The following is a 24,422-nucleotide window of genomic DNA, read 5'->3' as shown; positions in this document are numbered from 1 at the left end:
TCAAAGGCGACAGGGACATTGAACTGTGGCAGTTGTGTCGGGTGGGAAGTTGTCGTCGAGGTGTTGGTGGGCAGTCTTTCCGGAGTTGGAAGAGCAAAACAAACGCGTGATCGTGATCACGTGAAATAATACATCATCAGATGACACCTCAGGCAGAATTTATCTTTCCACCTATTGAGCACTTCTCTAGACGATAAGTGTACACGTTTATGTTTATTTGCCTCTTCCGAAGAGAATCATCATGCAAATGCAATGGTACGGCCCGTCAGCTTATGCGAATTAAGTTACACATGGACTGAGACACACAGGCTGCACCGTGACTCCCTGCATTCCTACACATGTCTGACCTGCTTGTAGTCTATCGAGTTCATTGTTTACATGCTATCTAACTAGGTATATGATGTCTATGAGTAGAGACTAACACCAGTATAACTTCCTTGGTCCTGCATAATGACGGTCTTTCCCCGGCCAACACGGTATACACTTCCTCCCAAATCGGCCACGATAACCTCCTTCTTCGCATTCAATTTCAATCCGATAGGCTCATGGAATTGACGCGCCAGAATATTCTTATTCTCCGGACGGACCTTATTGCCGGCAACACTAATGCTATTCAACGAACATCCGGTCGGATGCTCGCCCCGATCAGTCCAGTACAGCACCTGATTCTCTCGATCCAGCTCAAGATCAATAGGCTCAGGCAAATTATCCAGAAGCAGCTCAATATCAGATCGATTTGCCGCCGTCTGGCCACAGGGGATCTCCATTTTTGCGCGGAAGATCCGGCCCTTTCCGGATTTGCTGGGGCCCTTTTGCGTCCAGTAGATGTATCCGCAGGCCGGGTCGACGGTGATACCCACGCACCACCGGGTCATGTCATCCCTCTCGGCGGGGTCTGACGTCGATCCCGTCTGCACGAGGATGCAGTGGTCGCTTCCGTCGTAGTTGCACCGGTGCACACCCATGCCCTCGCGATCACAGAAGTATACATGTTGATTGGCATCATCGACGACCAACTGCTTGGGAGTATGCACGGCACCAAAGGGGACAATGGTTTGGACGCCAGAGCCGTCAAGATTGGCAGAATGTACCGAGCCGTCATGCGTAGAGGTGGCGCGGCCCATGTTTGTCCAGAATATGCGCGATGTGCGCTGCGAGATGTCGATACCGTCCGGCAGGGATTGGCCGCTGACTAGCGCTTCGACGGAGTTGGAGGATGGTGTAAACTTGAGGATCCGGCCAGCGGTTGGGATGGCGCTAATGTCAGGGTTGTTGGCGCCCAAGCCGACGTCTAGCAGGTAAATCGTTTCGTCCGCTGTGTTGTCCTTCTTGGCCGCCGGGTATAACCCGCCATTCTCGCTCTTGAGACCTAATTTTCCTTGTTGGATGTAGTTTTCACGCAGCCAATCGACGGTTTGTTTGCCCTCCAGACCTCGTTCCTGGATGTAGTTGTCTTCGATAAAGGCAACCGTATCCAGCCCAATCTGGTCCATCAACCGACATGGTGGCTTACTCGTGGGCAATTGGAACATATTCTCCCACAGGAGGTCAATCTCTTCGGGTGTACTAACATCCTCAGCGAGAATAGTGAGGATCTCACGTTTCACAGCAGCCCAAAGACGGTTGAAGATGAACCTACACAATCAGCAATTCGCAATTAGCGAGAGAAAAAACAGCAAAAGGAACATACCCAGTAGACTCCTTCCTAGCCGTAACAGGCACCATTCCACACACTCTCAACACCTCACTCAATATTCCAAATAATTCCTGCTTCGTCTCACCATCCGTCATCAACTCAACCGTCCGAATCGCCGGCGGCATAGTAAAATGCATATTCAACGTCATCTCCCTCCTCTTCTTGTCCAATCCCTCCACCATTAACCTCGACTTGAACGAGCTACTATTCGATGCCAGGATGCAATCCGCTGGTGCAGATGCAACCACCTCAGCGAACGTCGCCTGCTTCAACTCCAGCTTCTCCGGTACGGCCTCCACCACGAGCCAGGCATTCTTCACTGCGGGTGCAATCTCCGTGAATATCCTCAGCGAACCTGGCGATATCTTTCCTTGCTGCGAAAGGACAGCTGTGAACGAGGGTAGTTGGGTGTGGATGAAGGATTCCGCGTCGGATAGAGCTTGTTTGCTGGGATCCCGGATGTGCACATTATACCCGCCAGCGAGGAAAACGGCGGCGATGCGGCGGCCTAACACCCCTGCGCCGAGGAGGACGATTGGCCGTTCTTTGGATGGGGTGGTCATTGTTTCTGCGAAGGATGATTTCGTAGATAGTGGATCACACTGAAAACGCTGATGCAGGGGTATCCTGCCACTACAGGGATCATGCTATATATACTCCATACACAGTATACATCATATACATCTCCGGCTATCCGATGCCGGTATCCGGTTTCCAAACATCGACATCGACATGATGGTTACGGCATCGGACTGTTTCGGACTCGGAACGGAGACATCTCGGAGAGGGATGTAGGGCTTCGGTGCGGATCAAGTGGAGCTGCTACCGTGTATATTCGGCATGGCGTTTCAGTAAACATATTTAGAAGAACTTATAAAATTACCGGTTAAATGTTTAGCACTATCCTCGAGTTGGAGTGTATGTACTCCGTGCAGCGTATGCGCTTGTAGTAAGAGCAGAGTATGTGGCAACGGTGAATGTGAACAGGCAACATTCATGAGAATTATAGTGTATAGAAATAATAAAATTACCATTTAACCATCAGGAACTAGTTCCATGATGGGGGTTGCGTGCTCCGTATGGTGTATGTGCTTTCAGTGTGAACCATAAAGGGTTAGTTATGTAGAGTACATGCAACTTCTACGGCGTAGAAAGACAGCATAACTATGTGAAAGTAATGTACAATTTCTTTATCTCTAAAAATCTATTCTACTATTCTATGTTATGATCTAAAACAAAAACACCTGATCACCCCCCTTAGCCACAGCCCCCGGCATTCTCCATCCCATCCCCTGCAACGCCTTCTTCATAGCCGCCAACATTGGCGGCGGGCCACATAGCAACACCCTGTTATCCTTCGCCACCGGTGCCAGATGCTTCTCAATTATATCATCGTTGATGAAGCCCTTATACCCCGTCCACTTGTCATCAGCGTGGCTCAGCACATAGCGTACCTGAAATTTCTCCGGGCATTTCCGCGCGAATGTATCTAGTTCCGCCCGGAGCAGAATATCATTCTCCGTGTTGTTGGCGTAGAGCAAGGAAATCTGGGTGTTGTCGCTGGGATCCTCGCAAATCGCGCGGATGAGCTGGTACATAGGTGTGATACCCGTTCCGCCAGCAATCATACCGATATGCTTCGCGTACTGGCGAGAGTATTGCATAGCGCCCTTGGGACCACGGATTTCAATCGTCTCACCAAGCTTCATATCCTCAAGGTAGCGAGTCATCGCACCGTTCGGGTAGACTTTGATCAGGAGCTCGATACGGCCTGTATCGCTGTTGTTGGAGACGGGGGTGTATGAGCGGGAGACGGTTTGGCCGTTGATTGTTGCGCGGAGTGCAATGTGTTGTCCTGTCGGGAGACCTAGGATGTCGTCCGGGTTTGGTAAAGCGAAGACAAAGCGGTAGACGTGGGGTGCGACTTCGTCTTTGCGTGTGAGGGTGAATGAGCGCCATTGACGGGGATCGAGTACGTTGGGCTTTTTCAGGGGTACGTTTGTCCGTGGGAGTTGGATAAATTGTGCGGTTTGTGCGTGACGTCGGGGGACGTAATGGGTGAATTCTTGCTGTACGTCCAGCTTACTGGAAGCCCAGACCCCTAGCCCCAAAGTGACGGAAAGCTGTGCGACGGTTGCAATGCATGCTCCCGTCCAGAACTGTCCGGACGTACTTCCTGGTGTCCCCTTTGGTAGGGAAATGGAGAGTAGCGATTGCAAGGCCTTGTCGAATGACCACCCGTTGCGATAGCAGGAAACCGCAAGGCTTCCGACAAGCCCTGTTAGACCGAGTTTTACAATCGCATGGAGTGTTGAGGATGCGTAGGAAGACTTTTTGACGTCAATAACGGCGGATTGCGAGACTTGTTCGAAGTTGGGGCGGTAGATTTCAACGGCTTCGGCTTGTTCCTGTGGAGGAAATCTGTCAGAACAGCTACAAAAAGAAGCAGGCAATGAGAAATACCTCTGTCGGGAGATCACCTATGTAGTACGGGTCCAATTGTTCTCTCGCTTCATCGGAATGGCCGACATCTTCAAACGCTTCAGTAGCATCGGTACCGGCCGCTTCAAGGAGGACATCCTTGCCTCCGGGGTGATCATCTAGATATTTTGTCACATCATAGACTGGATATGTTAGAAAAAAAGCTTCAATTAATTTGCGATGCGAGAACAAACTTTTGTTATGAAGCACAATCCAGACATCGTCTGGTTTGGTGTGCTGCTGGACTTGCTCGTAAGTAAACGACGGCATAATGTCTACACCTTCCTCCTTGAGGTTGCAGTGGTTGCAGTTCTTTTCTTTAAAAGACTCTAGGTCATTATAAAATATTTATATATTGATCCCGTCCGATTAACCGTTGTCAACAGCTGACTATTTACCGGGCGGATCTCGTACGAACTTCGCACGCTATAAGATCGTGGAAACGACGGTTATCTGGACTCCAATTGGATACCAAAGATATGTTCCGAATTGCCGTTGCCTGCCACGGCTATCTGATCTACCGGACGAGATTCGTACGAGTCTCGGATATCAGAGCAAATGCCATCTCGGGTGGCCGATGGGTACTTGTTCGGATTAAGATGTTTTATCCCGGTACTCCACTTTGGAGTATAAAAACATGTCACGGTGCAAATTTATTTCAGGGTCAAGAACTGACAAGGAAAGTGATATACCATCATGCTGCAGTGTCAATTCTACCTCGTGGGCGATGACATCGCCACGGCGAAGATACTCGAGATAGACTCGCGATGGAAATTCGAGGACTTGCAACGAGCAGTCGGTGTTGTTTTCAATATCGCACAACCAACAGGTTTGTTTTTTGTCCCAGCTTCCATGTTGTTGAAGACTGTAGCTGACCGGACAGGCATCTCCTTCCATAACGCCCAGAATGAAACCTTCACATCCGTACAAGATGCCCTCACAGCCCAAGCACCAGTAGGCCTTCGCATAGACGGCAATGCCGTACAATCACCTCAAGGACCACCGGGCCTTCCCCTCGTGGGCAGTTACTATGAGATCTACCCCGACCATTTGGGCAACCATTATCGGTTGTTCCGCAAGTACGGCCCTGTCATCAAGACCACCAACATGGGAAAGACGATATACCTCACAGATGACCCGAAAGTTGCCGCCGTCGCTTTTGCAGAGTCTGCGTACATGACGAAGAAGATCAACGAGAGCCATCCGCTCTGGGGTGTCAAGGATAACACGGCCATCTTCATCGGAGACACAGAGACAGAGAACTGGCGTTTGGCGCACAAGTTCCTTCCTCCGGCTATGGGTCCCAAGGCTGTGCGACATTATACTTCGCTCATGCAAAATTGCGCGCGCAAGTCGTTACCAGTCTTCGATGAGCTGGACTCCCGCGAGGAATCCTGGAACGTGTACCAGTATATGGTGAAGTTGGCTTCGCAAACGATCAGCTCTTTTTCATTAGGTACCGATTTCGGCCACTTCGACTCTGTCGATTCACCGCTGCATCCGATTGTCACCAACATCGCCAGCCTACTCTCCTTGAACAAGAAGATCACCTCCCGTGGCGAATGGTACCGTCACCTGCCCTGGGGAGACCCAGCACGCCTACGCCAGGTCCAGCACACGATTTACTCGCTGTTGCAAGAAGCCATCGATGAGGTTGCCGTCACGTCTACGACCAAGGATGCTCCTATGAACGAAGCTGCGCTGTCAGCATCTTGTGTGGTCGATTACTTGCACCACGCCCTTGACGAAAAGGGCGAGCGTCTCCCGAAGGGTCTGATCCTGGCAAACATGCTCATTGTTACCGGTGCCGGTTTTACCACAACTTCTGCTCTTATGTCATGGTTAATTTACTGCCTTGCCACGTATGAGGGCACCCAAGAGCGCCTCTATCAAGAGCTGGTGGAATTTGGCATTGTCGGACCAAATGGGGAGCGCAACCAGACGACCTGGACACCAGACCTTGCACATAGCATGCCATACCTAGACAAGTTTGTCAAGGAGACACAACGACTGCACAACGCCTCATTCCAGCCTGGCCGCACAACGAAAACAGAGGTTATCCTGCCCGGTGGTTACCGACTACCACCGGACAGTGTCATTGTCCCCGCGCTGTATGCTATACACACGAATCCCAAGGTCTGGCGCGATCCGCTTCGCTTCGATCCTGATCGATGGGACACGCAAGAAGCGAAAGACCGACACCGGTGCGCATATGTCCCTTTTGCCACGGGGCCGAGGGGCTGTATCGGGTTCAACTTCGCGTTGCTGGAGGTTAAGGTCTTGCTGTCTGAGCTGGTGAGCAGATATGAGCTTGTTCGGGAGGGTTTGGATGCGGTCGATTATGACCCTGAGTTCCAATTGATTCGGCCTTTGAACTTCTATGTTCGGGCAAAGCGCCGGGTTTGATGATTAGCCATGTGAATAGAATAGACATAGACCGAAAAGATGCAATTATAGATAATAGAGATCATAGAATAATGAGTCATGCTTCCGTCTCGTGGTAGATCTCTCTTAAGGCTTTCAGCGCTCGTGAATATGGTCCGAAATGCCGCACGTTTGTATCAGTGTCAACCCACTCCGAATCCCTTTCTTCTTTCTCCAGAACTACGATAAGCCGTTGAATAATAATCTTTGACCTGTTCGTCTCCTCTGGTAGCATCTGCTCCGCGGTTTTCAAAGTAATTGCACAGCTCACCGCGTTATGTACAAAAGCCCAGGACCGACATACACTCGACGAGAATCGGTGTAGATCCAAGAAGCTTTCGATTGGCCGTATAGCCTGCTGCACACAGTCTTGTATAGTATCAGGAAGGACACTAAATTCCTGTCTCGCGGAATCCAGATACATCCAAGTAAATCGGCAGATTGTGTAGCCAAGATGTATTCCCAGTGCTAATCGTTCGAGATGCTGCTGCAACGAGATGCAGCGGCTTTTATCCCTGAGGAATGGCGCAACGGTATGCCAAATAGATTCTAGCTCCCTTCTGGACTCAAGTGCGCTTTCCATGGGAGGATGTGAGTCCCCTGAGTTTTCCAGTTGCGTACGATCGAGAATAATTTTGCAAATCGTGAAGACTGACTCTTGGAAAGTGAGACCTTCTGTGTAGGGCGTAAGAGGAATCGGGCAAATCCCAGTTATGGAGCTTGGAGGACGGTCGTAGGTTAAGGATAGGAATGTATCTTGCCAGATGAGCATCCACCTATGATAGTCAGCGAATGTTGGCCTTTGGTTACCTATATAACATACCAAAGCCTATTTCGTTGATGTTGTTCCGACGCTGACAAAGAAAGTGATGGTTCGTGAAGACCAATACTCTGGGCTAATCGAATCGTTGCACCTACTATTGTCAATGTCTGTACAGGGATCAGACCAGTCGACTAACCCATCAGAATCCAAGCGCTGTTAGTATCCAGGTTGTTTCGCAAACAATGACCAATGAGAGCCATGGCCTGGATCTGGTCAAGGTTGGTATTATTGAAGAAGTTAGACAAGCGTAGGCACTGAAATGATGAACAGACTGCCTCCGTTAGATTTTGAACCTCCTTCAATTCGAGCGAATACATACCGAAAACCCTGGACCTGAGATCCCTTTCTTTAATCAGGTCATCCGAAAACTGTACACCGCTTGCTAACACAGCAAATAGCAAAGCCAACCAAGAACTGTTGGGTTCCTCAACATGTCGGTTCGTCTCCCTAGCAGATGCTCGCTGGTCCAGAAACGCAAACAGAGACTGACTAAACTGGTCTGCTGTTACCAAAGTCGGGTAGAAAGGATACACAGCCGATTGGTAAGTTTGCCAGTATCTAATTACACAGTAAGCACATCTATCCCTCATGTTACTCGTAGTATAGCAACGCGTGATAAAGCATACCGAATTATATCAGAATCATCCGGCAGAGTCTCACACACATTCTGCGCAGCCGCATCCATTCCCCAAAGGTTCGTAAATGGATACGCTCGCGGCACAAACTGATCCATCATGGCACTTTGTAGCATTACATCCCCTGTTGTAGCAGGCTGTCGACAGCCCAGGACCAGCGGGGCATCCGAGCGGCTACCCAAATAGATAGTGGCGCCCGTGGCATCTTCAACATAGTAGCGCCCGGGAGATTTGCTTGCCAGCCGAGTTGACGTACGACTAGATACTTGCCCTTCACTAGATTCACGAACTCTTGATGGTGCTGGTACCGAAGCTGTGCGGAGATCGGCCTTGAGTGAAGAGATCTGCTCCTCGATCTTCTCCAACCGAGAAATTAAAAGATTATTATCTGTTGAATATTGGACTTGGCGGTCCTCAATTATGCGGTTTCTATACCAGAGGGGTTAGTAAAACCAATTCGACCATTTTCCTTATGGGCCACTTACAAGGATGCCTCTATATCGAGCCTGCCGCTGGGGCTTGGTTGTTGCTGAATCCCTTCCTCTGGCCCGGAATTCGGCACGCGACACAGCTCTGGGTGATTGCGCTTGACGCAACTGGAACAGGGGACCTGGCCATCGCATCGGACCTTCCGATGGCGACATGGAAAGCAGGAGCGGATGCCGCGGACTTTGCGTTTGTTCTTAAGCAACTCGCGGACTAGGCCGGTATCATAAGGGTAGAGGTTATCCGCCATAATTCACAGATTCAACGATCTCATGATGTACAAGGGCTAAATTGGCTAGCAACAATCGACTATCTTTCAAGAATAAATCGAAGAAATTGATAGGTTGTCGTTGTAGATCATTGAATGCCGGAAGAGCACGTGATAAATATCTGAGTAATCAAGAAGCTAACCAAGAACAGAAAGAGCTGCAGGGTTTAGGGCCAGGGCCCTACTGGATATAATACGCCAGGTCTCCTCCGTTCTTCTCGCGGATGGTTTTTCCATTTCCCATAAACCGGAATCGGTTGGAACTCCGATAATGAAGAATAAAGTCTTCCGTGCGGAAACTCTCAAGCATCTCCTTGTAGTGGATAACGCTGCCCGCATACATGGCTGTCACCCTGCCATCTATCTTACCATTCTTATACCACGAACGACAGCCACTGCTCCATGCGGTGCCTTTCATAAATTTCTGGGTGTAGACATTATAGTCATGAGTAGCATCTGAGCGGACTTGCACGGACCTATGCTTTCGATCAGTTTAGGTCTAGGATTGAATGGTGAGCACTCATACCGTATGTCTTCTGTAGCAATCTTCCGACACCAGCGGAGAATATAATCCGCCATCCAGTCCATGGGAGACAAGACGCTTCCATGACCGATAGGGCAGTTGGGTCCATTGAAGATGAAGTAATTGGGCATATTTGGGGCGCAGATACCGAAGTATGCTTCGGGACTCTCTTTCCATTGGTCCGCCAGACGGATTCCATCCTTACCCACCAACTCCCAGAACGGGGAAAAACTAACATCAAACCCTGTCGCGCAGATTATAATGTCGAACTCTTCAGAAGAAGCTTCCGCTGACAATTCCCTTGTCCGTGATCCTTTGAATTGGACTCATCTCAATCGTCACATTGGGCTCCGTAAGAGCCTCCAGGTAGCCGTCGCCAGGAGTCAATCGACGACAACCGACAGTCCACTCTGGAATTAGTTTCTCAAGCAAGTGCGCATTCTTGTCACCTCCAAGTCGTCTCTTCATCTCTGCCGTGAAAGCCGCTTGCGCAACTGCCTGTTGAGGACCGTCGTTGAGAATAACGTTACCAAAGAAACTATTGAGTTCGTGCTCAAGTGTCTTGCGCAGCGTACGTAATTCGTCGGGGTTTTCTCGAAGCCGCTTCTTCTCTTCCTCGGTGTACGTAACGTTCTGCCCATCATCCGATTCCAGATTCGTCGTCGCTAGGCCGGGAGAAATCCACGTTGGGCTGCGGATATAAGTCACAATGTGCTTGGCTGTACGCTGCATCTGTGGCAAGATTTGGATGGCAGACGATCCATTGCCAATGACGGCGACTCGCTTTCCAGTCCAGTCGAGATTGGTATCCCATCTTGCACTGTGAACGAGGGTTCCCTTAAACGAATGTAGGCCCGAAATGTCCGGCCATCGCCAGCGGTTCAAAATCCCGGAGCCATTGATGAGTATGTCTGCTGTATCCTCTGCCACTATACCTTCTGATGATTGAACTTTGATCTTCCAGCGACTGGTGTTGTCATCCCAGATGGTCGATGTGACGGTTGAGTTAAACCGCACATGCTCATCAAGGTTGTATTTTGTCGTCGTCCGGCGAATGTACTGCCAGGTCTCGGGGCCGGAGGCATAGAGAGCACTCCAATCGGGATTGGGCTCAAACGGGAACGTATAGATGTGCGCGGGGGACTATCTCAGTTAGCCTTGCTCCACTCTTTTTGTAACACAATAGATAGGATAGACATACATCACATGCAAGTCCCGGATACCGATTCTCAAACCATGTCCCTCCGACGTCGGCGTTCTTCTCGTAAATGGCCAGATCGACATAGTCATCCATGTGGTATTCGTGTTTGTATTTATACGCAACCATCAGACCGCATATCCAGCGCCCACGCAAACGACGCGAATTTTTCGCGGCGTAAAGACCGGCTCATTGGCGATGGGAACCCAGTTGGAGGCCTTGGGGGCTTCATTGGCTTTGCCGTTGGATTGAGAGATCTTGGTGGTTTTCTGACCCATATTTGCATTAGTACTACTAGTATGTCCGTTTGAAATGTATGAATCAACGATGTCGCCGCCTGAAATCAGGAATACAGACCACTTATTTAACACAATCCATCCTGGTCAGTACCACTTGTAGTCCCACTCAGTGCAACTGTTCTGGATTGATCTTGTTGATTGCTGCTGAGGGGTAATGCATTGGAGACCTCTCAACTCTACTTATTCCATTGCAAGAAACATCATCTCGCATGATTTTCATGTTCAATACAAGGATCTGAGCAGATAACATGCAGTTCATTTTCGTTGCGTATTTCTACCGGGGCAAGATTACAGTGTCCACATGCATCGCTCTACAATGATGTTTGATCTCTGGCCAATGAGGGGAATAGCAAATTCCCCGGCACAGCTGAGCAAACATGGACTTTTCCTAAAATGAAAAATGGAAAGAGGAGAGGAAAGCGGGGGAATATAATTGATATGACTCTAACGGGCGCTAACAGGTAATCTGCATAAATGGTACTTTTGCATATTCTTTATCTGCATCATTTGTGATTGGCACTGTACGGCTTTCTTACATTTAAACGAGGGTCTTGAATTATCCCACCCAGAAGTATGTGCTCTTCAACTGGCTCCACGTAGAAATACGCTCGTGAAAGGGTTCTCTGGTTACATAACACAGAGCACTAGCGCTTGGATGAAATCTTTCAAATGCCCTCTGCAACAACTCCCTTGTCACATAGCCACTCTGTAGTTGTTCTCAGAGATTAACGAACTATCACAAGGTACCATTTCTTCCTGCCTTCATTCTAGTTGAATACCTCTGATAGGCAGACCCACAGTTCTTTGTACATGATGATTTCAGGTCTGTCCGCTTGTGTTAGGTATTCCCTCGTGCTATAGTCAGTTGTGAGTTTTACTACCGTGAATGAACACCTATTATGGAGGCTTTCTGGTCTATCCATTTGTCCACCTGTTCCTCGCCTGACTCACGAGTTCTGCTACTTCTTAGGCCAAAATTCTCCCTTCTGACCTGCGTGGTGTCCAGAAATTTCGCACGACGGCGTTTAGACTAATTCAAATGTCAGCTTGAAAACAATTTGTACAGCACCCATGCCTCTAGCAATACATGTTCATGATCCTTCTTCTGGGATCATTCCTGATGCTTCACATCCTAGATATTGGGATGGTGGGATATACGGTTCTGAGCTGAGCTTCTGATCTGGACCGCTTCAGATTCTCTGAAGTGCTGTTGTAACAGTTTTGGACAAACAAGTCACTGGACGCTTGAGATAACTCTTCGAATAGCTGAGCTTTCTGGGATTCTCTCCTGTCGATCAAAGGAAAGTTAGTCCAGCGCGCGACCTTGTCCTCACTGCTAGAGATCACGCGGTCGAACCCCCCGTATTTCCAGAATGGCGTAAAAAACAAAAAGCTGTACCAGGCTTCCTTCAAAGCGTGCTGTTTTATCTCTATTCCTGGGAAAATAGAGCTAGATTTGAAGCCCTAGCCATGGCGCTCTCCAGGCGCTAGATTTCTGACCATGCTCTAACATGCAAGTTATCCTGACCGAGCGTCCAAAGGCCGTGAAGGATTGACTATAGCATTTCCAATGTCAATTATTTCGTGCCAGTAGAAGGCTCTTTAGTCGGAAATTTTCCTGCTGAATCCTATGTCCCAAAGGACATTGACTTCGCAAGCATGGGTACTGCGCAGGAGTCTGCTGCATCACAGTGCTGTCCAGTGGCCTTCATTCTCAATGGTTTTTCACGTGCTACATAGTCAAGTCATTGAAGACTTGGGAGGTATCCATAGCAGCCATAGATATTTGCTCCAATCATGACAGTCTGCTGTTTCGTTTTTGGTGAGAAATGTATGCAAATGGGATGATATGCGCTGCCTCCAGGAATGTGCGCTTTCGCTTGTTTGGTTGTCATATAACCAATTACAAACGATGAGAGGCTTCCGCGCTTCCTGTATTGAAGTCCGTAGACTTGGCCTGTGCCACAAATGGCATAGCGAGGATCGCCGACGTCCATTGCAGACAGGAATCTCGTTCCAGATACTGCACCAATTTATAGACCTGTAGTCTATCGTGCGTCTCTTGCGTAGTAGAGACAGTGCGCTCTTTATGTGCAATCTTGTTTGCAAATGGGACAACCAAGGATGGTCAGGGATGTCCATTATAGCAGGATATACTAGCAATAGTTTATACTGACGTATTACCAAGCGGCAGAAGAGATATGGGTAAGGTGGAAAAGGTTGATGTTCACCGTTGTTGATATCGTGCTAATAGAAGCCCAACCTGTTACTGGCTTGGGAAGGACCGATGATAGTAGCTTCTCAATTATCGCGGTTTGTTGCTCAGTCTCTCGGAACATTCCGCTTGAAAAGAGGATTATATGAGCCGCTTCATCTTTGGCTCATCTGCCCAGGCTCTGAAGTCGGCCGCGAGACATAGAGCCTGCAAGCAGTCATTCATATGCCGTCTTCACAGCCGAATTTGTTGTATATCTACTTGACAGCATTGGGATGCTTTATTTTGGTCGTTTTTTTGCCCGGTTGTTTCTATGGATATTGAACGGATGCTCTGTCAGTTTACACGGCGTGTCATCTCATGTTCAACGCGCCCCTACAATAGGAAATACCTAAGCTTCTTCTGTATGGGATTCTTCAGAGTTCCTCATCTTTGTCGGTCTCGCAATGGTTATCATCACAGCTGCGCAGACCCTTCCGGTTTCTTCTTGGTGAAATCATCTTTGGTTCGTGTACTATATCCATTGTGATTATGGTATACGGGTCCTGAGGCATTTTGCTGTCGCGTAATCCTTTTTCGCACAAGCCGAAATGCATTCAGCGCTAGAAATCCGAAAGAGCGACTAGTCTTCTTCTCTTGGACAGGCCATAGAGGTGTAGAGTTGTTTTTGGTACTCGTCACGGCTGTTGAGGCCAATCCCGTGTAAAACTGCAAAGGAAACAACCAGAGCAAACGCAATTAAAGCCCGTCTCTCCCATCGATCAAAATCATACCAAACGTTTGCGATCTGCTGTTCGGCGGTCGTTTCTCGCTTGCTTATTCAGTGTGTGTCACATAAAGCTGCCAATAGACGGTGTTATGTGATCAAGTCGGATGATAACATCTCTCAATCCCTCGAGGAACTCAAGAGCAACGTCGCGCCGTGGTCACTCCGCTATGAGTGATTTGTTCCGCGTCCCGCTGAGCCATTGGTCGTACACCGTCGATTCCGGCTCCGAGATAGCGGTACCATCCATTGTTCATGTTTCAGCAGCTCAACTCAACTCGATATGAAATATGAGGTATTTTCCAACGTTTCCCAGGCACAATGTACCATATCCTTGACCAGTGAGCAAGGCTTAGCAGCCTGATGTAACATGTCACATTTCACCGCAGGCATGTGCATGTGCAAGGTCCACGTCCAGGTCAGTCGGTGTAAGGAGACACAGATGCAGGTGCGGAAAAGGGCCAAGGAAGCCAAGGAGAGCCAAGTGCGAAGCCAAGTTTAGGTAGTGATGAGGTGATATTCGCGGGTATGATGGGAGTTTGGTTATTTTGATGCGAGATGGTCTCATTTAGTGAATGCTACGCTATGGATTATATCGATTCCAGTGATTGTGTGTAAAGAAATGCAGAAGTGGTATTAAAATATGCTAATTGAAGTGCAAATGCACAATCCAGAACCCAGAAGTAAAAGAACTTTTTCACCCAGTATGCAAGATAACCCAGTATCCCAATGCAAATATGGTATGGTCGTTACGGCATCATATAACCCACCGGAAAGCGCATGCTCTCCAGGATTGGGTACCCCCATTCCCATCCGTCGAAGTATCCAATCGTGCGTTCGAGGTCGGTCTCGCCCAGCCATGCTTCCAGAGTGTCTTCGTCGACCGTGACGCGAGGACGGGTTGCGAAGACGACGCGCTCCACGATGCCGTCGCGGTGCCAGTGCTGTTTCCAACCGTGGGTTGGTTGTTGCATTGCTGGCATTGTGGGAAGGACGCGTGCTATGTCGGAGACTTCGTATTTGTCTGCGGGGTAGAGAAGAGGACATGGGTCTTTGATTACTTCGACGACGTCCATGAAGGAGGATTTGGAGGCGATGGCGTTGTGGGCGAGGAGGTTACGGCGATATTCGTAGGTTGGTTGTTTGAGGGCTTTGTAGAGGAAGCAGGGACCGAGGGAGACGAGGTGGTTGCAGTAGTCGCTGTAGCTGTAGTTTGCTGTTGAACATTAGCATCACAAAATACCTAGTGTCCAAGTAAAAGAACTTACCAGGCTCATCGTCACCCTCACTAGGATATAAATCCATCATCTCCGCCGGTAATGAATTAGGCCGGAGAGCCTTCCATCGTGGATCAGAGCGCGGAAACTCGCACGCAATCTCATCAAACATCCCCTGGTATTGATCCCTCACGAACATCCAAACAGAGCCGAACTCCTCAATCTCCCACGGCGCCATCGTACCAAAGAACAGATTCCAGATCTCATTCGTGGTAAAATTGCGGTACCAGGTCGATGACTTGCGGAAACGCGACTGCCCCGTCTCGTTCTCCGGCACCCATTCCCTCGCTCCAACGATATTATAGTATGTTTGTAGTCGACACAACGCGCGAAGAATCCGAGCCCGCTCCGTCTCCGTCAGTTGCAAAGGCAAGCACTGCTGTTTCCAGGTATCCTGATCCATCCATGGTGGGCATGGTGCACGACGACAGTACGCCTGGACAATGGTATCGAGCTTGTTGTACAGATGCAGCAACTTGATGCTCTCCTCGATGCTAACCGGAGCACCAGCAAAGGGATCTTTGCGGGAGAGTTCGAGCTCCCGGTGTCGCCGGCGACGGTCCAGGAGGGAGATGATCTTCTGCTTGTTGGCGGAGACGTCGGCATACAGGCCTTCTGAGCGGACCGCTGCGACGGGCTCGGCCAGGTCTACGAGGCCATAATGGCAACGAACCAGGTCGTGAAGCAGAGCTCTTCGGGCCAGGAGGTAGGTGTGGTGGTAGGTAGGGGAGGCAAGGACGGCGTTGTGTAGAGACTGCTTGTCCAGGGAATGGAGAATATGGATGCGCAGCTCCGTAGGTAATGATTCGAGAGACATGATGATAGCGACTGTGTTTATCTCTATGTACAGATATCCAAACAAACGAGAGTAGCTGGTAAAAGAGGTAACGTGACCATAGTAGGCTGATTGATAGTACTCTAACCCAAAACAGAGGGGAGCCAAACAATTAAGTACTCAACGAACATCCGGCAGTATGGCGCAACACCGCCCTGTGATTGGTCCACCGCCAGCCCTGTTGATCCGCGGACCCCGGACCCACTCCTGATACCAGTTAGGTAATCCGGGCGGTCAGCCACCGCACTAGTCCCAGATCGGGCATGTCTGGAACCTTCAGTGGTGGATTCGTTACTTAATGATGGGGTAACAGAAACCCTACATTGGTGGCCAGTGATGTCACGTCCTGAGGTCATCCTTGGCATTAGTCACCGCAGTGGCTGTTGTATGAGTGATTTTATGCTTTTATTCCTCTTAGAGTAGTACAGTTATGCAGACCGCTAGATCACGCAATGGAAATTTCTAAAGAAAAGGGGTAGTCACGTTACCGGTTCCTGGATCTGGGGCCGGCTGGTTGCCGGGTTGGTTGAGTCAACTATTAACTGACACGATTGACGCTCAGGATGGCGTAGTGACTGTACTATGTGTATACTATGTATAGCCAGGGGTCACGGGAAAGACACGTGGTATGTTTCTCGTGGTATGTTCCTCCGTGGATAACCGCTCTAGTACGCCAACTGAGTGTCCATACTTGTTTTCTGTATGCAGCCTCGGTTGAAATACCCGCGGGCGATCTCGATAACGCTCCCGTTTTGCGGGGTAGTACGGGGTAGCTACTCATACAGCAGTCTCCATTGGCCCTCAAACCCAGCAGATGCATCGTCAATCTGCTCCTTTCGATAGTCAATGCTCTTACCCCAAAGAGAAAGAGTATCCAGGCTCTCATTTTTGGTCATGTGTTGGCAATTGAGTTCTGGCGTGGATCATAACACATTAATTAATCCCTCAGGTCCTCATGTGACTATCCACCTAGGGCTAGTTTCAAACATTACTATGACTGCTGACTCCATACTACCTGTAACTTTTCCACCGTGGACACCGTCGCCCAGCCTAGGTCTGCCTCCACGCCTCGTAACAAGTCGACAATGACCTGTCTGGTCTCCTGCGTCTCAAGACACTGCCCCACCGCAAACAGCAGCGGAACCATGTAAATACGCACCTCGCCATGCGGCCGACTCAACGCAATCCCACATATCTCCCGACATCGGTAGTCCACCTCCTTGGTCACCTCCCGCAGCGACGCAAGCCGGTCAAATGCCGTACCAGGCGCGCTCATGACATCCGGCGGCCGATTAAGTAACAGCCCCAACCGCCCAAAGTGATAATGCTGCATTGCTGCAGCGCAAGACGTCAAACTAAAGAAAATCTCTGGGAACGGGAGATAGCTGATGTCCGACAAATTGGACATATCCCGTGGCCGTTCGATACGCAGGCTCGGCCGGAAAGTCTCAGGGATTTTCTCGAACCAGCTCTGGAATTCGAAGCAGAGGTTTAGCCACATCGTTGTTGAGGGCTGGGCGTGCTCGTCGGACTCGGTCCATTGGGCGAGCTGGGAGCGGCGGTAATCTGCCAAGAAGTTGACCATCTTGTTCATGAGCCAGATTAGTGTGTTGGCTGCTAGGTCTTCTGGCGTGAGGCGGATGGTGTCGTCGAGTAGTTCCAGCTCGTTGACCTGGATTCCGGCAGTCTTCCATAATGATAGATTACTATGCTTGAAATGTGTTGGGATGCGGTTAAAGTACGACGCCAGGTAGTCTTGGCGGGCAAAGTTCCAAAATGCAGCTCTCTCGCCTTGCGAAAACATCGGGGGCAACGCGGGCGAAGTCGTATGTAACTGTAGTAGTAAATCAAATAAAGATTCGATACCAGCAAGGTGCCTGTAATCTGTTAGTCTCCATAGAATGACACATCTAATATCCGAAACGCACGTTTGCCAATCGTCCCCCGGCACATCCAAGAGCCGATACATGGTAAGAATGACACAAGTAGCCAGCAACCCTTCAATATCGCGTAAGAAAGTGTCCGCATCGGATATATCCATGCGCACGAACCCTGGTTGCTGACCCAAATATCCGTTAACCATCTCAATGGGAGATTCCAAGATCGCAGAGCTGGACGGTGCGGCATAGCTGACGGTGATTGAATGTCTCATGTAGGCAAACGCAAGGTAGTAATAGTTTGCTCCTTTGAGAGTCCAATCTGTCTGTGCTGCATTTGGGTAGATCTCCATTGTTGCTGGGCTTGTGAATATCCCTCCAGCCGCGGGCTTCTGCCCCTTCATTCTGCCCAGGTGCTTTGCCGCGAGCGCTGCCATGGAATACTTCAAGAAATATTTGTTGAGTGCACGAATAGGTGCATAGACGGCAAAGAATTTGGAAGAGTCCGATAAGTCCAGCCTAAAATGCCGTTAACAAAGTGTCGCAAGCACAAAGGATTTTAACATACCAAGGACCAAGGTACTCCGAAAAGTATCTTGTAAGAAACGCAACCTCGTGTTCCGTTCCTGTCATGAGCTCGGAAAATACGTCGTTGAATCCTTCCGCATCGTTCTGAGTTTCTGAACTCTCGGGCATTTCTGAACTTGGAACGCCAGGTGCCTGGCTGAAGTCTGTATCCGGAGTATTTGAAGGATGGGAGGATCCACTAGTGGGCAAATTTGGGTTCTCAAGCAGGCTCCTCGTATTAAGCTCATGCCCAGCAGGAGAGAAGCCTGTGTTCAGAATACTCTGATCAATGCTTGGAATAGTCACAGCTGGACGATTAGGCAGTACGGCCGTCCCAGTTTGGATTTGGGAATCCTGCGCGACTCCCTGTCTTGACGCATCGGGAGTGCCCTGTGCCCCTTGTGAGGCATCCGAGTCGCGGCCCTCGACCCGGGGCACTTCAGTCATCGGGGTTATCGTTTGCAGATCATTTCCATGTTGGTCAACTGGCGTCTGCTCCTGTAATGGGTTTTCTGCTTCTACTACAGCTGGGACCTCGTTTTCCTATCGCCATTAGACAATCCCGGAGTACTTTTCCGTTCACGACAACTTACTTTATGGGCGCCAGATCTTTGATGATGTTCTTGATACGGAGCATATCGACGTCTTATTGTAGCGCCCTGGTCAATGAATTTGCGTGTTTGGACATAGCCCGGGCATTCTACGCCCGCATTGACGCAGCGCTGACAGCTTGGACGAGCTTCATCACACTGCTCGTTTTAGCATGGACCTTCAGAGGAGATAACATAATGATATAGACTAACCTTGAGATGCCTCTTCTTACATCGCTCGCATGCTTTATTCGAAGGCACTCCTGGCATCCTCCCGAGCGATAGACAAATGGATCGACAATGACGTTGAGATTAAGGAGGGGTATAGCCGCTGCTGTTGTCAACGCCAAGTACCATCATTCCAATCAACCACTTTCAGACATTAAACTGTCAAGCTGTCAAAGACCAAGACCTTCGGGAAAGAAAAAAGAAGAGACCAGAAAATGCGATGTTGCCCTGTCTGGACGTCCTTGGCGTCGATCACGGGATCGAGATCACGGGACTTGCTAGCTTCGGAGTTATCTCGGCTGTCAGTTCGGTAAGCGCTCCTTTACTTCTTCCACAACCGTCAACATGTCCTAAAGCGTCATATGAATATGCTTCGAACTCCTACAGATCTTAATCCTAATTATAATGCGCCCGGCCACGCAGGCCAGGGTAGACTGTTGAACAACCCGACAGCGCCAGCGACGTCGAGGTTAACGTCCGCCGATCCTGTACACGGCGCTTTGACGCTGTCAGAGACGGATCGGAGTAACATCTACTACGAATGGATCAGTGAGTTCCCTGTCCTAGTACAATTTCTAGTACGTATCTTGCTAATGCACTTGCAGGGCTTGGAAAACCTCACAACATCGTTTGTTCGCAATGCCGGAGACCGGACCAGTTGCTGCTCTGCGAGACATGCTGTAGATCATACCATACAGGGTGTATCCCATCGAGCGAAGTCACTGCATTCTCAGGGAAGTTCCATTGCCCTTCATGTAGGAACAAGAACTGGGACCGTCTTCCCCCTCAATTCTCAGGGCGGTCATCACCGAACGCATCCCGAAGCACGACTCCTTCGGGCAGGGATAGGAGCAGACGGAATAGTCCTTCGCGGCTGGCCAAACCCAGTGGTCACATATCTCCAATAGCATCCGGTACTCCCCTAACTGGTCTTCCTGGCTCGTCAGGCCATACTTCCCCAATGGAATGGCAGGGTGTGCACGGTGCGGGGCAACAATCCGATAAGCTATCTCAGGCTCGATCCTTTCTTATCGAGAATGGTGCGGCCTCCCAAGAGCACAATCCAATGATTCTGTATCAAATAGCCCATATGATGGAGCAGCTTGAATCTCAGCAACGTCTGCTACAGGAAACGCAAGAATTGAGGGAAGAGAATGTGCGTCTGCACCACATCAACAGAGAACTCAGAGCCCATGCACACTCGAGGTCACCACATGATTCTGCAGTGAATTCTCCTATACCAAATATACCAAGGCCGGTGGCAGATACGAGTGGGAAGTCATGGGATCGGATTGTGATGGACTTGCTTTAGTCCCTATGTTGAGTCTCCCATGCTTGAGCCATACGGTTAAACTAATGACGGACGGTTAATTGTCACAGAATAGCTGTTGAGGTTAATATTTCTCGTATATGGCCTTAGTATTTAATTTTCATGATCAATCATCACAACTTGGGGTATATCATTCGAAATCTAATCTAATCTCTATGGCCAGCATGAGTCCGTCGAAAATGCATATCAAAACGACACAACCAGATACTGGTAATTACCACTCCACACGATCGTCATACACCAACTGTACATCACATCTCTCGTCTCCTGTCCAAACCCGACCAGGATCATTCGATAATGCCACCGCCTTCCTAAGGTCCGATATCATTCCCGGAGGCCCACTGGCCATCACTCTTATCGGTCCAGCAACTGTCCTAGAGACGAAGTTACCAAGAATTGGCGCAAGGTTCGGGTGTGCTGTGTCGGAGTTCTTGATATGCTGGACCATAAATGGCTGGTCATCTTCATTCGGAGATGGTTGCCCGCAACAAGAGTTCTCAACGGTCTTGTCAGAGAATCCCTTGTCCATCAGGTTGGCATTAGTGGATTCGGATGATGTACCGTCACTTGAGAGCTCCTCTCGGGTAATGAAAATGCGAATTCGCAACGAGGGGAAGATTTCCGCAGCTTCGCGCAAAGTGTCAAGCTCCGTGCTGATCCATTGCATATCCGCCTTCCGTCGAATAACCCAGACAAATTCCGTCAACCCTTTTCTGCAACACAATTGGTTGCTCGCCGCCAGCGACATTAACACCGGCAGAATAAATGTTATTCCCGTGCCGCCAGCGACACAGAAGAGATTAATGTCGTCTGTTCTGATCAGATCAGTGTCGGCTATCGACTGTCCGTACGGACCTGAGAGAAGAATCTCCGTGGTTCTTCCTCCGTCCAGTGACGATCCTGATTCCGTCTGGGTCTCGCGGGCAATCCCTGCCAGGTCCTTGGTCAGGCCCTTCTTTGCCCTGATGATGTACGAATGCGACTGGCCCTGTCCCTGCGGATTTTGTACTGGAACACTGCTCGGTGTCATCGGGTGCGACTGCCAAACACTAAGTTCAGGGAAACATAAATAAAAATGTTGACCGATTTCCCATGACGGATAGTCATGCTGGAAATCCAAGCGGACCACATCTCCATCCTGACCATTATGGAAAGAAATCATCTTGGCCTTAGGGACCAGAACACTGCCACATAAGGAATAATTCAACCCTGCACTACCCGCGCAATGCACGACGAAAACACGCACGAATCGTATAGTCCTATCTAACATCCACACGATAAGCGACGCGATCATCCAGCATCTCAACTTATCCCAGTGTCCCCAGCAAGTCCCAACATATACCATGGCGATAACATAATGCGACTTTCGGAAGAATTCATATCCAGTCAGTCTGATGCACCATTTCGTGCTATGCAGGACAAGAAAGGTAATGCAAATCATTGCAACAATACCGGAGATGATGTACTGCTGCGATATGAACTCATTCCACTTCTGCGGCTGCGGCTGATACAGGCGTCCTTCCACGACGGTCCAGCCGATCGTGTGCAAAGCGGACTGGATATAGATTATCCATCCCAGCCAGCGATGCAGGAAGTTGAAGTGGTGGTATGGGATGCCAGTGATCAAGGAGAGCAATGACTCCCTGCTGCTGAGAAGCAGGGATAGCGGCGTCAATGCGTATGCCATGACCCCGATCCGATCAGCCCAGGGGCCCAGTCCGACTCGTGTCGTCTGCAGTTTCGTTCCTTCGACGGGGCTGTACCATGTTTTGTATGTGATTCCGACGAATGTGAAAATGGTGAGGTATCCGATTAAAATGACGAGGATGAGAATGTTGAGTCGGGTCGTGTGTCCAAACACGGGCGTCAGAGATTCCGGAAGAAGATAGCGATTCGATGCGGCGGTGACAAATCTCCAAACACGATATACCGTGCTCTGTCGCTCATTCGGTTGCTCGACTTCCTTGGTCCCGGCACCGGTAACTCGTCGCGAGACCGGAAAATAATTAACCACAGCGCAAACCAAAAGAACACCCCCAATAACCGCCCAAAGAATAGCGCTATATATCATCGACAAATCATGCCCCCCATACACAGCATCCAAGTACGCGCAATTCCCCGGATCGCTAGTGCACGGCAATTCCCGGGTGAAATAACCCCAGTGATGCTGCATAATACCACCACCGGAGCCGCTGCTGCCATGACGCGGGGAGAGCATTGCGGGAAGTTGGACTGGATACGAAGTACTTTCAGACTTCTCGTACCCGCTTGGATATATAAGGTCTTCGGTTATATCACCGGTGGATGCCAAGCGGGTTGCCAAGAGGCCGGCGGAGCGGGACCACACCCGGTAGAATCTCGGGTTCACTAGAGCTGCTTCGAACAGTCTCTTTTTAAGAGATTGGGAAATGCATCATGTTGATTGGGTTATGTTTATCTATTACTGGCAAGATATTGGTCAATTCGGGCCAATTGGCGTGGGAATTTGAGTGAAATCTCCCAAATGCAGAATTCTATCTGATGCACGTCATCTCCGCGATAAACCCTAATCAGCTCAAACACGCTCAGGATCCACTCCGTCTAGAACGCACTGATATCAGTGCCGGATCGGGTAATTTGCCCAACTGACACCATCCCGACTCTTACTGCGGACGCCATCGCTCAGTACTGATTCGAGGCAGCGGTCTGGGAGTTGAATGGCTATGGCAGTAGTCACCAAGCATCGCTGAGTTCGGGGGACTATACAAACTGAAATGAAAGAGATGCTGCTCCATAAACCTCTGTTCCATTCTTACTGTTCGGCTCATTGTTCAGTTTGACATTCGATAGATTACTCAGAACCTTTGAGAGCAGCATCGTAGAAAAGGGAGAAGGTGACGACACCAAAGAAAACCTTTCCTATCCTCCAAAAGGATAAAGAAGCCGAGTCGGAAATCCCGGTGCGGAAAAAAAAAAGAAAAGGCAAAAAAGAGTGGTCCCGACGAGGGTCGAACTCGCGACCTTGGCGTTATTAGCACCACGCTCTAACCGACTGAGCTACAGGACCTTCTTGTTGGATGACTGGTTGCTTTGAAATTACAACAGCAAAGACAATACTACCGGTGTGATCTCAAGTTCATCCTGATTCACATTCTTTGTGAATCGATGGAATAATTTATATCTAGTAGTTAGAAGCGAATAGATAGGCGCAACTTTTTTTAATTCCACTTTACCCAAGCATTGTTGCAAGGCAATATTCCTACGCCACGCTCGGATATATATATTGGTTATATATAACGATATTCGACTGTTTAGTCCGCAACATACACCCGCAACAGGTATAGTTACCGCCATCCATCCTCTAAACCGCTGGCCTCGAAAATCAACAAAAGACGGACCAAGCCTGCACACCTCCCATAGCAGCAACTACCGCCCCAGTCACATAAACCCCATTCTTCGCATACCACCCCGAACTAACCCACATAATCCCCGTCATCAAGCCCGCAATAACCCTGTTTAATGGAATATCCAGAAGCGCGGGATTTTCGGCCCAGGTGTAGTTGATCAATGCTATTACCGTCAGTGACTATTTAGAAAGGATCGCAAGTTGGGCAAGGCGGGAGGGGTACCATTCATGATGAAGAAAAGAGAACCCTGATACCAGCCGATTGTTCCGCATGTGTAGGCTAGACGAGGGAGTTGGCGGAATTGAGGGAGGGTTTGCCAGTCTTTGGCGTTGAGCTGGTGATGTTAGACTGCGGTAAGTGACGATGGTGGTCCGGTGGATAGGGGTTTTTGGCTTACTGTGTGGCCGAGGGCGATGAAGAGCCAGCCTGCGGCTGTTGCCTTCAATGGATTGAGCGACATTTTGCTTGTAAGAACAGTGTTCGAAGAAGATATGTTTATACAAAGTACGGTTGTAAAT

General features: G+C 49.5%; 11 protein-coding genes and 1 non-coding gene across 12 annotated transcripts; 2 read left to right on the top strand and 10 right to left on the bottom strand.

Annotated features, from left to right (window-relative positions):
* Positions 1 to 404: 404 nt before the first annotated feature.
* ACHE_10099S (uncharacterized protein) lies at positions 405 to 2,259 on the bottom strand (the record flags this gene model as incomplete). The annotated part of the gene is made up of 2 exons (XM_043285407.1): positions 405 to 1,635; positions 1,691 to 2,259. The coding sequence occupies 2 exons, from the start codon at positions 2,257 to 2,259 to the stop codon at positions 405 to 407; spliced, it is 1,800 nt and encodes a 599-aa protein (XP_043131219.1).
* A 666-nt stretch (positions 2,260 to 2,925) lies between these two features.
* Positions 2,926 to 4,447, bottom strand: ACHE_10098S (uncharacterized protein; the record flags this gene model as incomplete). Its single annotated transcript, XM_043285296.1, has 3 exons — positions 2,926 to 4,104; positions 4,160 to 4,320; positions 4,372 to 4,447. 3 exons carry the CDS (start codon positions 4,445 to 4,447, stop codon positions 2,926 to 2,928), a joined length of 1,416 nt encoding a protein of 471 aa, XP_043131218.1.
* A 426-nt stretch (positions 4,448 to 4,873) lies between these two features.
* ACHE_10097A (cytochrome P450) lies at positions 4,874 to 6,583 on the top strand (the record flags this gene model as incomplete). Its single annotated transcript, XM_043285185.1, has 2 exons — positions 4,874 to 5,006; positions 5,061 to 6,583. The coding sequence occupies 2 exons, from the start codon at positions 4,874 to 4,876 to the stop codon at positions 6,581 to 6,583; spliced, it is 1,656 nt and encodes a 551-aa protein (XP_043131217.1).
* Positions 6,584 to 6,659: 76 nt separating this feature from the next.
* On the bottom strand, positions 6,660 to 8,795 carry ACHE_10096S (Zn(II)2Cys6 transcription factor; the record flags this gene model as incomplete). The annotated part of the gene is made up of 6 exons (XM_043285074.1): positions 6,660 to 7,377; positions 7,425 to 7,515; positions 7,561 to 7,695; positions 7,744 to 7,982; positions 8,051 to 8,488; positions 8,545 to 8,795. The coding sequence occupies 6 exons, from the start codon at positions 8,793 to 8,795 to the stop codon at positions 6,660 to 6,662; spliced, it is 1,872 nt and encodes a 623-aa protein (XP_043131216.1).
* Positions 8,796 to 8,994: 199 nt separating this feature from the next.
* ACHE_10095S (uncharacterized protein) lies at positions 8,995 to 9,467 on the bottom strand (the record flags this gene model as incomplete). Its single annotated transcript, XM_043284963.1, has 2 exons — positions 8,995 to 9,289; positions 9,340 to 9,467. 2 exons carry the CDS (start codon positions 9,465 to 9,467, stop codon positions 8,995 to 8,997), a joined length of 423 nt encoding a protein of 140 aa, XP_043131215.1.
* Positions 9,468 to 9,609: 142 nt separating this feature from the next.
* ACHE_10094S (flavin-containing monooxygenase) lies at positions 9,610 to 10,630 on the bottom strand (the record flags this gene model as incomplete). The annotated part of the gene is made up of 2 exons (XM_043284852.1): positions 9,610 to 10,479; positions 10,538 to 10,630. 2 exons carry the CDS (start codon positions 10,628 to 10,630, stop codon positions 9,610 to 9,612), a joined length of 963 nt encoding a protein of 320 aa, XP_043131214.1.
* Positions 10,631 to 14,563: 3,933 nt separating this feature from the next.
* Positions 14,564 to 15,908, bottom strand: ACHE_10093S (uncharacterized protein; the record flags this gene model as incomplete). The annotated part of the gene is made up of 2 exons (XM_043284741.1): positions 14,564 to 15,030; positions 15,083 to 15,908. The coding sequence occupies 2 exons, from the start codon at positions 15,906 to 15,908 to the stop codon at positions 14,564 to 14,566; spliced, it is 1,293 nt and encodes a 430-aa protein (XP_043131213.1).
* Positions 15,909 to 16,917: 1,009 nt separating this feature from the next.
* On the bottom strand, positions 16,918 to 19,230 carry ACHE_10092S (Zn(II)2Cys6 transcription factor domain-containing protein; the record flags this gene model as incomplete). Its single annotated transcript, XM_043284630.1, has 4 exons — positions 16,918 to 18,322; positions 18,372 to 18,913; positions 18,964 to 19,119; positions 19,174 to 19,230. The coding sequence occupies 4 exons, from the start codon at positions 19,228 to 19,230 to the stop codon at positions 16,918 to 16,920; spliced, it is 2,160 nt and encodes a 719-aa protein (XP_043131212.1).
* A 320-nt stretch (positions 19,231 to 19,550) lies between these two features.
* On the top strand, positions 19,551 to 20,500 carry ACHE_10091A (PHD finger protein; the record flags this gene model as incomplete). The annotated part of the gene is made up of 2 exons (XM_043284519.1): positions 19,551 to 19,737; positions 19,794 to 20,500. The coding sequence occupies 2 exons, from the start codon at positions 19,551 to 19,553 to the stop codon at positions 20,498 to 20,500; spliced, it is 894 nt and encodes a 297-aa protein (XP_043131211.1).
* A 232-nt stretch (positions 20,501 to 20,732) lies between these two features.
* ACHE_10090S (ferric reductase family protein) lies at positions 20,733 to 22,736 on the bottom strand (the record flags this gene model as incomplete). The annotated part of the gene is made up of 1 exon (XM_043284408.1): positions 20,733 to 22,736. The coding sequence occupies one exon, from the start codon at positions 22,734 to 22,736 to the stop codon at positions 20,733 to 20,735; it is 2,004 nt and encodes a 667-aa protein (XP_043131210.1).
* Positions 22,737 to 23,490: 754 nt separating this feature from the next.
* ACHE_t10002S lies at positions 23,491 to 23,564 on the bottom strand. The gene has a single exon. It is a non-coding gene; the product is annotated as a tRNA-Ile (tRNA).
* Positions 23,565 to 23,879: 315 nt separating this feature from the next.
* ACHE_10089S (uncharacterized protein) lies at positions 23,880 to 24,364 on the bottom strand (the record flags this gene model as incomplete). The annotated part of the gene is made up of 3 exons (XM_043284296.1): positions 23,880 to 24,067; positions 24,127 to 24,238; positions 24,302 to 24,364. The coding sequence occupies 3 exons, from the start codon at positions 24,362 to 24,364 to the stop codon at positions 23,880 to 23,882; spliced, it is 363 nt and encodes a 120-aa protein (XP_043131209.1).
* Between the last annotated feature and the right edge of the window lie 58 nt (positions 24,365 to 24,422).

Source organism: Aspergillus chevalieri, chromosome 1, assembly GCF_016861735.1.
Source record: "Aspergillus chevalieri M1 DNA, chromosome 1, nearly complete sequence".
Classification (NCBI taxonomy): Eukaryota; Fungi; Ascomycota; class Eurotiomycetes; order Eurotiales; family Aspergillaceae; genus Aspergillus; species Aspergillus chevalieri.
This window is presented reverse-complemented; position numbering and strand designations above follow the sequence as displayed.